Genomic DNA, 14,507 nt, shown 5'->3' with positions numbered 1-14,507 from the left:
GGGGAAAAAAATTTCTTGTGAAGAGTTAACAATGTCTTTTTCATAATCAATCCTACACAATACAAATATTATTTACATACCAATAAAGGATGGCCTTGAGAATAGATGAAGTGTGATGGGATTTTATTTACTTGCCTCAACATACAGACTGAATTCCATCTTTTCTTTTAGCCCATATTCAGCCTGGATTTGGTGCAACCACTCTCATGCTACAATATAAAACTATATTAATTATTATTTTCATCTCATTTATAGCAAAAATCCCTAGTCATAAAGCAGAATCCCACTGTGCTTGGCACTAGACAAACATCAAATTAAAGCTCAGCTTTCTTCACATTAAAATTCCAGGCTCCTTAACAGCAATATAAAGGCACCATAAAAGTTTTATTAGAGCAAATCTTCCATGCTGTTATCAACAAGTTATCTGGCATTTGAATAATGTTCTTTATTGAAGAAAGTATTTATGGAAAATAAGATGCAAATTGGTAACGTTTACAGAAGGAGATGAAGTATTCTTGAATTCTTTTCCCATGAAAAACCTATAGTCAAAATGACTTGGTCTTGTTCTTGCTTCTTCTAACATTGATTTTCCATACTAGAAAGCATTTCTTCATTCTAGAAGCAATAGAAATAGTTATTTATGCATGTAAATTTTATGGACTATCATACCTACTGTTGCAACAGGTCATGAACAGCACTTATGCTATTGGGAGACAGATGCAGATCTATTTAGCCAATTCCCACTTTCTAAATCTGCTACCAAACATTGCCTCCATATCTCTTCATCTGTTTTGACAGATGTAGGAAAAGTATAGCTAAAGCAGAGGCCTGTCATATCCACAAAAGAAAAAGTACACTAAGCAAACAATAACATTAGCTTGTTTTAAACCCAAACATGAGCATCCTTGATGTATCATAATTGCATAAGCATTTTTTTGTCCAGTAAAAACAGTATTGCCACTGCCAATAATAAACCAGAAGCTTTAAGCTAACTGTGCCTTATGTTAACCATACCAAGACCCAGTCCTGGTCGGTTAGGCTTCTTACCAACTTGTTCTCCAAACTTCCTGTGTAAACTGGACCTTAGTACCAGACATTTCTTGTTGAGATGTAGGTTAAGCACAGGATAACAGTAAAGGCCTTGAAAATATGACCACAAGTTGAAAACAAAGGGTCCCTAAACCCATAACTCAGTTACTGGGCAGTGATAAAATAGACCTTCCAAAGCTGGGCAAATACTACGTTTACTTTAAGAAAAGAAACAGCAGCCAACTAGGGAAAATCAACAAAGAAACAAACAAATAAACAAACGCCAAAACAACCAAACAGCAAAGCTACAGGATAATGAACCTTTTTCAGGCTGGGAAAGTGTTCATTAAGCTTTTGCAACACCTAGCCCAGAGGCAGAGGCCAATTGTCTAGAAACAATATAAACACAATACATGTATAAAGGTGTAGGATCCCCAGTGTGGTTGGGCTGGGAGAAGAGATGCAACATGTTCATTATCCTTTCAGCTTCCCCTGGCAGACAGGTTTTGAGTCTTGCCACCTCAACCTCAGTGAGTAAGGCAATCAAGAATGGGCTAAACACACCACATCAGCACTGTGGTACAGCATGCTCACAGGTAGAGACTGTGAGGGATTAACTGACTATGGAGTCATAATGACTGATAAATGATATGAACTAAGCATTAGAATAAAGTGAATAGTTAAAGAATGTCAGTTGAGTAAAATTTCGTTTAAAAGTTTAAAATTGGCTTATTTGTTGTCTAAACATTCCCATCACGGCAGTCTTTAATTCTCTGATTGACATATATACACACATATTCAGTAACAACAAACATTATCAGAATTTTGTGGAGCGATATATTAAAGTAAAATCATGATTACTTTGGTTAATGTTTATATGTGGAATGTGGCACTGGCAAACATAAAATGCATTTTTGAAAATGTGTGAAATTTGTGATGCCATCATTGTGGTGAGGACTGGTGCAGGCACAAAAAAGCTTTCATGCACAAATCCAACATGAGACACATGGTCGAGTCCCAAAACTGAATCACTTCCAGCAATATTCTTTACATGAAAGTAAAAAAATAAACCAGAAACAAGTATCTCCCCCTAAAAAAGTAATAAAAGGAAAATATAGAGACAAATGTGTAGGAGGTGGATGTTTAATATTAGTCTAAGCAAGAGGTTAAAATTCAGCTATAATATTTTTACTGATGTTTCCAAAACAGCCAGCCACTAAATATTTTCTTCTATTTTACACATAATTTGCTTGAATGCATTCTATATAAGGTGAATGTTATTAGCTGTTTCATACAGTTTATGTAATATGGAAGAGAACAAATGGATGAATTAACTTGCCTCCTAAAAATTAGTGCATAGGAAGATATTATTAGAGATATTCTTATTTCTTCTAAGGCCAAATAAATAAACAAGATGAAACAAAAAATAATCAAAGATGAAACATAAACAAGATGTTTTGGTTCCATTAATGATTTAGACATAAGAACCAAAAAGATCTTGAGTAGTCTTTAGATATTGTCATTCTTAAAAATGCCTATGCAGGAATTAACACGGTATTAAGTTGGCATTTTATCACACAAAGATATCAAAAATTATTACTGCAATTGGTTAATGTCAATTAATTTTTTTTCATTTCCTTACCGGAAATTGGAAAATAAATCCAGATTAAGTAACCTCGAATACAGGTGTCTTTCATGCAGCCATTGTGGCACTGGTGTTATTTCTATTTCTCCATGGACTGCAGAAAACTAGGGAAAAAATTAAGAAAAAATACACAACTCCTTTTGAAAAAGAATTTGACAAGTGTTACTGAATCTTCATTATCAAAGACAAAAAAGCATAAATACTGATGACCTCAGCAGTGGCAACACTGATCATGTTTTATCTTGTCTACCTATGCAGTTTTTGTTTAATTTTGAACAAGCTTACAGTTACATGTTTTTGTCATTTCAAATATTAGGATGCTTCAGTCATTCAAAATATGTCATTATGGCACATATACACTATTCAGGAAAGTATTCAGGCAGTTGCCTGTGTTTGTCCCTTGTTAGGAAAGCCCCTCAGTACATTTAAAAGTCCACTTATTTAGGCTTACTGAATACCTTTCTTGTACAAAAATGTTCATCTCACAGAAAGTATGTAAGAAGGAAAAATTTGAATGTACTTATTTATTGTTAGCAAGTAAAACTATGGAATAACAATTTCTTCCCATCACTATGTGATACAACACTGAATAAGAAGAAAAGAGAGTTAGACCTGTGGAAATTTTCAATATAATGTGAGCAGATACACCCACCCAGAGGGTGGTCACCATAACACATTCTGGCAGCAAACTCCAAAAAACCATTTCTTGAACCTCTGCCATATCTTTCAAGTAGAGAAAGAGCATCTTAGAAACAAATCAACAACAGGGTAAGCAAATAGATTTTCATTCTCCAGAGAGAATGTTCAAACCTGTGTGAAATGATATAAAAAGCACGAATTATAAATTAGCATAATTCCTTTTCAAATCATGGACTGGAATCTGACTGGCAGGGATACAGTAAAGTGGCAATGGGCATATGTACTTTCGTAGAAATCTTCAGTATCTTTCATAGGAGTATAAGAGATAGAAGATCAGCTGCTAGGCATTAATTAATTATTTTGAGTGAATCATTCTGTGGTTTAGCTAAAGCAAGTAGTAGATTTTTTATTACAGATGTTTTGGAACAAATCACTTTGTATTTAAATTAAGATTGTACTTCAAATTTCTGTACTACACCAAGCATTCTGAAGGCAAAGGAACAAGGTCACAGCCTTTTCTACTGTCAGGTTCCCAACATTTATTCTTTTCCTCCAATTTGATTTTATAAAAGCTTAGTAACTCCACTGATAGAAAATACATTTTCCTCATTTTAACAACAGTAATTGCATCAGTTTCTAAGCTATGTCTGTAATTTTCTGACATTCAAATCATGTATCTCATACATACAACAAAAAAGTTTAACTTTAGCATCCAGCAACAATCCAATTATGTAAATTATGCAATTATCACTTCTTCCATGAAAGTTTAGTGTCATACTAGTTCTAAAATTTACTGATGCTGAAGAGAAAAAGGGTTTCAAAGTTGAGTTGTGTTCAAAGACATTTAAGAACTGATGAAACATCAAGAAATGTGGTGCTCATATTCTTAAAAGGTATTATTTTTAGTGCTTCTTTCAGGAATATCTGTACACAGTACTCTGTGCTCCTGGTGAGATGGGTTAGCTCTCTAACGTGACTGAAAATTCACCCAACAAGATAAATAAACCTATAAGGTATTTTTATTCATTTTATGCTAAATTAGTGAGATGATCCAACATACTGGCCATGAAATCACCAGTGCCAATGCAATGGAGACGGTGGCTTAAAGCCAGTCTCTCAGCAGCCTTACATGGGCTTAAACCAGTTGTGAGATGTCATTCTGAGACAGAGAACAAACTTCGGTCTTTTATTTTTTAAAAAGAAAATGCTGTCACGACTAAACAAAGACTAATTAATAAGTCCCTAAGGGCTTACCCATTTACAATGCAAAGAGTAAAAGAACAGAAAAAGCAAATTAAGGCATGAACGTTACCAACTGCCACGCACAACTATCAGCAGAGGGTATGCCCTTGTCTGAGATGGGAACACACAGGATGGTCTGCATTACTACGTCTAGAAATGCAGATGGTTGGTGGGTTACTGGATGCTAAGTTTTAAGTTACCCATCTTCTGATACACCTAGTCTTGAGCTGTACCACAGTTCAAGCTCTAAACACGTGCCTGAGCAAAAGGATGAACTATGTTCAGCTCAAAGCCAACAGGCGACTTGTCTTTAGGAGGGACTAGTAAGCTCTTAAGCAAAGAAGATAACATAATTGCAATGGGAATACATGACAATAATTGAAAACCAAAATGTTCTTTCTGTGGAAATCTCTAGGTTCATGTTATTCTGTGTGTTGTACAACATACTACCTTAGACACAAATGAAGCTGTAATGGTCCAATATTCTTTGTTCTGCATAGCTGTATTTGTAGAGACAACCTCTAAATCGTATGGGTTGTAGGGAACTTTAAAGTTGTTCCTGTTTCGTTCAAGACAATATATATATTCCCCACTATCTTTGAGAGGTAAAGGCTTCTGTCAAAAGAGGAAATTATTTACATGTATATATGTAATTTATTTTTCATCATTACAAATGATATATCTATATATTTTACTATGAGAAGAAAAGTAAAAAAGTACCCAGAAGTTCTGATAAGATACTTAGTAGCAACACTGAATGGACTAGAAAGTTATTCTACTATCATCACATTTTTCTACTATTTCTGCTCTAAATAATTATTTTTCAGTTCCAGCAACAGCTAGTTAAATACGACTATTTCTTGTTGAGAAAACAGTTTCATATAACCCTATTAATGTTTTAACTTTTTTATTCAAATCTGAACAAACTTTTTAGTAGTTAAGTTTCTCCATCTATAAAAAGTGGTAAACACTGCTAAGATTAAAAAAAAAAAAAAGCTCTTTAGTAGCAAACACCTATACAGTTAAAGATTGTAAATACCAGTGATACCTAGTTCTTTTGAAAATATGTCATTATAGCTGGAAGGATTTTTAGTTTTGTGGACAGTTGTAATGCTTCTTAAAAATTTTGCAGCCAGATCTGAAATCAAAACTCCCAAGGGACAAAATATAAGATAGATTTTATTTTTATTGTGCATTCAAAATGTTTCACATTGCACATTGAAAAAAACCTGATTACTTTTGCTGTATTGACTTTTTTTTTTCTTCATTAAAAAGTGTGTATGCAAACTTATAATTAAACCAGATATGTGTCTGTCTGTCATTGAATGCACCAAACTAGTACAAGAATACAGGCAGCATCCAATCTGGCTACATGAAGAGCACACTGCCCAGTACCACTCACAACAAATACTGGCCTCATACATGGCATGTCTGATCAGGACAGACATCATCACAATTCAGCTTGGTGCTAGAACAGCTCAACTATGGGGAGCACTGGCTAAGTACTGAGTTTAAGTGATTGCTATGCACAAAGAGATGGAAAAAATAATTCTAGGTACCACTGCTCTCCTCCCAGAATAATCCTAGGTACCATCTCCTCACAGAACTCTACTATGGCTCTGACCATTGCAAAGTGTAATTCAAGCCTGCTAATTAGAATTCTAAGAGTTTATTCTCTTTAAACATTAAACATTTTCTTGATTCTAAAAACAGATCTACCCTTTTTTAGAGGCAAAAACTTTTGGGAAATAAGTATTTTAGATTTATAACCAACATCATTTCTAGAATGTGTAATTGCACAGGATGTGGAGAAGGGAAAGTAAAATTCACCGTAAGTGTGAACTTCTGAAATCTGGCCACATCAGCCTCTCTAGCTAACCGTTCACATGATGGTAGTTCTGTTTGCCATCCAAGTTTGCCTCGAAGCCTCAAAATATGTATTATAACATCATCATCAATTGGTTCTGGTACATCAAGAAAAGAAAAAAAAGTGGGTTTTTTTTTTTCCCCTTAAACACAAAAGCTTTACATTTACTACACAACAGCCATTCATTCTTTAGTTTCATTGCATAAGCCTTAACAGGTGTGAAGGATTAGTCTAATGTTATTCAGGCTGAGTTGTAAGACATTAAAAATATGTGTCAGAAAGTCTTCCTCAAAAAAAAAACCCAAGCCATCAGATATTCCAAATTTGTTTTACTGCAGTTGAAGGACAGTGGTTCAATTGAGTTCAAGTAATTTCAATTTCCAGTGATTTTACAGTGATTTTGTGTAATTTACACAGCAAAATTCAAAGTACTCAGTAGAAAAAACATGACTTACTGCCCAAAGACCTTCTCAAATGATAAAAATCCTGGAAGAGTAAGGAAGGGCTCTTGAAGAGCAAAATCTCAGCAAGAAGAATGGTGAAAATAAAAGAATAACAATAATACATTTCTTTCTAATATTAAAAATAAATTCCTTTTTACATGGAAACATAGTACTCCACTAACCAGATCAATCTAGTCCTGCATAGGAGAACACTAGCGGACCAAAAGACCTTGCAACATTATGGAAAACAATTTGCAAAGTCCCGAAAAGCATTAAAAATACTTTTTCCTATGTTTTTTCATCCCTATTAAAATGGACATAGACAAAAAGTTTGCAAAAAAGAAAAAAAAAAAAAAGAAATCCAGTTGTGGTATCACTCCTTCCACATTTTTAGACTCAGCGATAGGTATTTTTAATGGAGAAATAATGACCAAAATCTATTTTTCCCAACACTAATTCTGGAAGTGGGAAAACATGACTACTCTTTACAAGTCTTCTGATTAAAAGAAAACTTACTGTAGCTGACTCTAAAATATAAACAACATTAAAAGAAAAGTTTGAATGCTGTCTGAAATTCTGCTCTGAGATCGGGTATAAAAAAAACCCATTAGAAGGTGAATACAGAGGGTAAAGTTGTTCCTCTTTGAAATAATGTTTAAAATGACAGCGCGCTCTCATTTACAACTGTATCACTCTTCCCTACACATGTACTCTTACTCTAAAGGCAGGAGAGGATGAGGAAAGACAGTAGCAATTGAGTATATTCTCCATTACTTCCAATGCTACAATTTACGTACCTGTTCTATCATAAGAATGAACTTTGGTTCTCGAAAGTTTTTTGGAAGATCTTTCAACTTTTAGTTGCTCACAAGTTTTCTCATGGCAACTTGGTTCCAAAACAGCTGTTTGCATTTCAGTCTTTTGTATATTATCTGCAGCTGACACATTAAAAAGGAAAATATTAGTCATTTAAAGCAGATCATTATGCACAATTATTTTCTAATTTTAACGTTCCTACAAGTTTACATTTCTGCAATGTCTACTTCCACAAATGCATTCTGATGGTTTTAATATTTGTATATAGACGTACACACACAGAGGTGATGTTTCTTTTTGTTAGCAAGACATTAAAACTTGTATTCAGATCATCAGTTGACATCAGTTACTTCAGTATGTTTGGATAAGAAACATAATATTTGTTTCCTGTCTATCCCATGAGGTAAAGGGGATAACATTGACTTTTGCTGTTTGTTTGGTTCTGTTTATTACTGGAAAACCTTATCATCCATTCTGAAAGAGAGAAAGCCTGGATCCTAGGAAAGAAGCCTGCTCAGCAATAGCCAAAACATGGATGCCTTATTATCGCTGTTCTAGCCACAAATATAAAGCACAGCTGCATATGGACTACTTCAAAGAAAGTTAACTTCATCCCAAGCAGACTCAATACAACCCTACACTTCAATGCCTTGTTTAACAAGGCACAGTTTCTTAATTTTCATTTTTAATGTGCCGAAGACTTCAAGGGCACAAATGATTCAAAAATGTTTTCTGTAAGTTTCATTCAAAGTCTAGTCTAAAAATTACTGATGTAAATGAGCTTCAGCTTCCAGACTTGCTTGAATTTTGACCTGTTGATGTCAGTTTGAAACCTGCAATGACTTTCAAAGAGCAAGAATTGTGTTCATAAGGCCACCAAGTCTTTGTGATGTGGGAAGTTGTATGTATTCTCCCATACATACAACCTCAGTGAATTATGATTCTGTACTTTAGAGAGATGATCTCACTTCAAACTTCAAAAAAACCCCAAGCTGACTGGAGAACAACAGGAAAGACCATCATATATTTAGTTTTCATTAACATCTGCTGGAAAAAACATATTCAAGACCCATTACACAGCCTTCCCATTGAAAGAAACTTTGAATAGGTAAATCTACACAGAAAAGAAGTAGGTGTAACTGTAACTTTTTGAAAACCAGAATAAATGCACACTCTTATGCACTTTGCAGTTGGTATACTGAGTTAAAGTCAGTGTTACATCTACACTATTTTTGTTTTTTAAAAGATGTGAAGCTTTGCAGGAGTTTCTTTATGTATTCACCACCTACAAAGAAAGTGCTGGTTGCATCCCCTGCAATGCCCAGAGAAAGAAGAGCACTCCCTCCTTTAGAATGGAATTTAATTAAATTAATTTAATTTAATTTAATTTAATCCTTCAAATTCCCTCCTTTAGAGAGAAGGACAGGGTGTATGTTCATGTAGAGCTGCCCACTGCAACATTGTATCTCAGAAAATATTAGAAGCCCGGTAAGTCAGTTATTTTTGGCAGAAAACCAGAAAATGAGCTATCAGACCATGCTTGAAGTTAGAACTGGAATGAATGCTTGTGACTTACAGTACTCTTTGTTAGAAATGCACGGGAAGACACAGTATATGTACGACTGTTTCAAAAAGAATTGTTACAACGATGAGGGAAGAAAGTAATGTCTTCTATTACCCCACTTTCTGTCATTTTAGGTACTTTACCATGTACAGAAGATGAAGCTGGTGTGCCAAAACCAGACTGAACATCTTTGTAAGCAGAAGTTGCAGGAAGTGTCTTTTTCAAAATCTCATTCTTTGACATTAGGGATGCCGGTTTTATTATGCTCCTTTTTAACTTCATTGCCTCATGCTCTGACATGCTAGTAGGCTGACAAACAGATTCTTCTCTTCCCTCTTTATGTATCCTTGAGAGTCTAAAATCGAACAATATACCTTTTTAGGAAAAAACCTAAAGATGCAGTCATACAGGCAAAATTGAACAACCAACTAAAATGGGACTTGTATAATGGTTTTAATTTATGATTAAGATACAGCTGTCCTACAGCACAGAATTAGAGCTTTACTCATTATGAATAAAACATACAGTGAGGGTGGGAAAAGAAATCTAAATAAAATTACATCCATACCTCTTGTTCTCTTACACTCTAGGTATTAGAAGCAATATTACATAAAACCTGCCCATTATTTTGATTTGTCTTGAAGTTAAAAGAGCTTCAATGTTAAACTAAGCTTAAGCTCTGGGAAATACAACCAAGAAAATAATACTTCAGTAAATCAATGCTATAATTTGTTCTCATCCTTAGTAATCCCAACAGCATGGTATCTACTATGAAAGCAGAAAGAAGATAATAAATTGTATTTTGTAAATTAAATTATTTCCTAGAGAAAGCATAAAAATAAGAATCCTGTAATACAGGTTTTGCATTACAGTGGGTTTTTTTTCAAGTTCATTCTTAAATTTGTAAATCAATCTGAAAATCTCTTAAATAAGTTTAATACACACGAAAAAGTAATTCAAGGTTAAACTAGAGAGCTCTGGAAAGTATATGCCCTACATTAGCCTGCCTTTATGCAAACATAAGAAAAATAACTATCAGCAGTTAGAATACAAAAAAAAAAAGGACACAGGAGAGTCAACTACAGCAGCTTCTTGTGGATGACAGCCTCTGCATCACTAAAACATGCACAGTTTAGATATATTTTTAATCTGTGAAGTTTCAACTACATTCACTTGTCAGGACAAAACAAAAAATAAATAAAAACCACGAAGGAAGTAATGATTTTATTCAGAGCTTGCTCTCATTTAGTCAATTACATCTTCAGAAACAATCAAAAATAAACTACAGGAACAGTGGTGGGGAAATGAATGAAGATAACTACGCTTCAACTAACTGTTGCCCCTACTCTGTTATGGATACATTGTAAAGAATTCAGGCTATATAATCCAGACTGAAAAGGCTAATTCATAATCTAAATTATTTCAAAGTGTCAATGGCATCGAAGAATCACACAGAGCAGCTGAAATTAAAACTCACGTGCCAGAAATTTTTGCTTTAGCAGCAGCCACACACTATATACACACTTCCCACAAGAGCATGAAAGATCAATACACAAGTCTTGAAGTTTATCTTCCAGAACAGAATTCCATAATGCAAACTACTAAAAGGAAGGACAGAGTCACCAAAACTACATCTCAAAGACGTTGCTCTATCCCGTAACTTCTTTCTTCTCCTGGTACTTGTTCACTCTAATTTCTTTCTTCCGGTGCGTGCACACTTAGCTGTGGGCAGCACTTCGACAGCAGCCTGTTCCTTTGAAGACTGATTTCAGGTTTTTGAGAGAAAGAGCAGCTTTGCCTGACATAACAGCAATCTCGACTAGATATAACCTTAGCATTCTCAGTGTGGCTCTTCTAGAGATCTTGAACCTCAAAGAAGTGCATGAATGTGCATGTGGTAGTTCAGGGACTAATCAGAAAGAACAGGAACAGTAGCCACTTTCTGGAAAGATGGGAGAAAGTGAGAGGGGACCTGGTAACAGAACAGTGATTATCTACTATCTAGATAATCATATACAGTGGTTATCTAGGTATCAATATTTTACTGCTTATCTGGCAGAGACCACAGTCACTCCCTTGGACATATCTGAGGCACGCCTGTCATGCAACAATACACAGATGCAGGAGACAACATGGCTCAGAATAGACAGGTAAGTTCTTATCTCCCTCCTCAGACTGTCACATTGAGAGATACCAATGTCCACTCAGATCAGTAATTCTTGGAGGAAGTCTAATTTGGCCAAACTCTGACATGGTCTTATAAATTCCATTATTTGTGCTAGAATAAAGTTTGATTTTTGCATCTTTACTGTTCCCTGGGTCAAGATTATGCAGCTGTCCTCTGCTAACTGTTAGGAAGAAACACTTTTTCCTTTTTTAAACTGATCTCTTCTCTAGCTAGGACACAGTAGAATCATCTTCAGTATTGGCCCTCATTCACTATGAATTACATGTGATAAGATGCAAGCAAATGTGAAAATTTATTCCCAAATGTCAGAGGTGCAAACCAGATCCCTGGCTGCAAAGGAGGATTATGGTGGTTAGCAATTATCTTAATACTTGACTCTGTGAATGGAGACTGGCTCTTCCTTAATTCAAAGATACAGGGGCATCCTTTATTTTGGGGACTAGAAGCTAACTGTTATAGAATCCTTTCTTCACAGTCTCACAGTTACAGCAGAGAAGATTTCTTAAAGAAACTTGTGAGAAAAATCTAAAAAAGGAGTGGAGAACTAAACTGTACTGAACTGGATGGTACAGCCAGTGCAGACAGTTCTGTGGTAAGAGGAGTTGTGCCTTGTGAAAAGAGGTGTCAGAGCAAAAAAGTGAAACCTTGGGTAGCAAAAGGAAACCCCAAATAAGGTTCCTCTGTTGACTGAAGAATGATAAACTGCTGGCAAAGTCAAACACAGTATGTGAAGGATGAGACAGAAATCTGTTAGCAGTCCCTGATATACTAGTAGCAGCACCTATGTGCTTTCCTGAAGACAAATTTACAAAGCCAAAAGTTTTATCTGTTCAAAATAGACAAAGTAAGTTGTACTGTGAGTACTGAGACTAATGAAGACTGGCAGTTTCCTAATCTGTGCTTTAATACTGCCTAATCACTCCCCAGAAATACTTTCATCTTCAATTTCCATGCTTGAATTCCTCCCCTCAGCTTTCTCTCACATCACTTAGTAATTAAACTAGACAATTAGCAGCACATATTGTGGCTGGTGATACAAGCCAGAATGCAGATCCTTAGTGTTCAGATACTTTCCAATATTTAGGATGGAGACCATTCTGACTGGCTCGGGAATGATGAAAATTTAGGTTCCAATACACAAAACCTCATTTTTCACAAATTGAGTTCACATCCTCCAGATGTCTACATCTGAGTTTAGATGCAAGAGATCAATTAGTTCAAAATCCATTGAGAAAAAAATCCTATTCTTGTCTCTTCAGTCTCTGAAAAATTCTTTCTTTTCTCATCACCTGTATGAAAGAGAAAGCAAACCAAAAGATGGACTGTGCCAGGAGACTGAGGATTACGATCTTCTAAAGCTTCCTGCCACAGGTATCCATGGAGGATGACGGTTTGAGGATGTTTAGAAAGGGAGAAGTCAAGTTCATGGTCAACAGGTTCATAAACAGATACATGTAAATGCTACAGCCCCAAACATTCATAATGCAATAATTATGGATGCTAAGGGATTACAAGGGAAATGGACTGCAGAAGGCAGTCAGTGAGGCTTGCATGGTCACCCCAAATAGGCTCTACTCTGCTAATGTCAGAGACAGAATACTGGACTTCAGTGATCCCACTACAGCAATTTTTCTGAACCTTCAGTTCTTGGCAAATTTTCACATTTGTTTGCATCTTATCACATGGCAAATGTAATTCATACATCATCCCTTCACCTTGTCATGCCACTTCAAAGGTTTTTTGATACAGTATTTGTGAGCAATATGAACAGTCCTTCAGTTTCACTTCAGGACAACAAACATAAGCACTTAAATCGACTCAGTCATCATATTCTATCATTAAATTTGAAAATCACTAATGCTTGTCTTCTTTTATACAGGTGAAAGCCAGACAGTACATAGGAATACATTTGCACTGGTTCATATAGTATATAATTCCCCATTGACTAGACTGTATTCTGGTTGCAATGACTTCGCTAGCACTTCTCCAGATTTTCAGTGACATATACTGGATCAGGCTCTATTGCAATGGGTGAAAATTATAAAATTTATGCTGGAGCATCGGTCCAAGCTTTACAGAATTTGCAGGGAAGTAGTCAAATAATTCAGTAGAATACATCCATTGCTGTTTCAAATTTTAAGTAGCAGAGAAGAAAAACTTATCATAAAGAAATATAATTTCACATACACATTTCCAAAATATATGCCTTCCACTTTTATTGTTGCTTTGTGTTTCCTTTCTGTGTTTGGTCTGTAAACTGCTGTGTGAAGAATAGGGTATTTCTTCTCTACTGAGGATGACTGGGAAGAAAGAGCAGAGAAATACATAAATTTTAGTAACTATTGAGTGAATGATCATATATTATAAACTAAAAAAAATCAAAGATGACATTCAATAGGCATGGAAAACATTTTCAAACCAACTGATAGCCTAACTTGGCTTTCATTATAGAATTTTTCTGACAAGACATACAGCATTTTACAGGCACAAAAATTTACTTATATAAAGAATCTTGATAAATGACTTAAAAATAATGGTGCTCAAAGCACTAAAATGAATGTCTATTATTTTCATATGGAGCATAAAATTGCTTTCTCCTGTTTCCATCAACCTAAGCCTAATAGTTACAAACCTTCAGAAAAGGAAATTCTAAGTTTAGAACAAGTAGCCATTGTTTTTCAGGACACTTGAAACAAACACTAACTCAATGAAAATGCTTCCATTAATCATGTAAATTAGAATAATTTACATGAATTTATACAGGAAGTAAGGGATTGACATATATAAAATGTAGAGGTTTGATTTTGGTTATTCAAACTAGCATCATAAAATAGAATTTTGCTACCTGATATGATGAAAAGAAACTGTTTACACTGGATAAGAAAAAACTAAGATAACTGAATATAATGTCTCTGCCTCATATTTGAAAGCTACAGTTTACTGGTATGAGAAGATATTTTAAATGATGAAGGCTAATCCATACTGTAGCACATTTGGTAGGAAGAATTAAGTTATGTGAGGATCTCCACTGTACTCTGCTTTGGAGAGACAGAAGGTAGTGGGTTATAACAAAT

General features: G+C 35.0%; 1 protein-coding gene across 1 annotated transcript; it reads right to left on the bottom strand.

The window, feature by feature from the left end:
• Window positions 1-527: 527 nt before the first annotated feature.
• DNAH14 (dynein axonemal heavy chain 14) lies at window positions 528-9,488 on the bottom strand. Its single transcript, XM_074899933.1, has 6 exons — window positions 9,389-9,488; window positions 7,663-7,803; window positions 6,386-6,519; window positions 5,006-5,170; window positions 2,672-2,778; window positions 528-615 (listed from the first exon to the last, which is right to left on the bottom strand). Exons 1-6 carry the CDS (start codon window positions 9,486-9,488, stop codon window positions 546-548), a joined length of 717 nt encoding a protein of 238 aa, XP_074756034.1. The 3' UTR covers window positions 528-545.
• Between the last annotated feature and the right edge of the window lie 5,019 nt (window positions 9,489-14,507).

Source organism: Athene noctua, chromosome 1 (assembly GCF_965140245.1).
Source record: "Athene noctua chromosome 1, bAthNoc1.hap1.1, whole genome shotgun sequence".
NCBI lineage: Eukaryota > Metazoa > Chordata > Aves > Strigiformes > Strigidae > Athene > Athene noctua.
The sequence above is the reverse complement of the archived record's forward strand: the minus strand, read 5'-3'. Positions and strand labels throughout refer to the sequence as shown.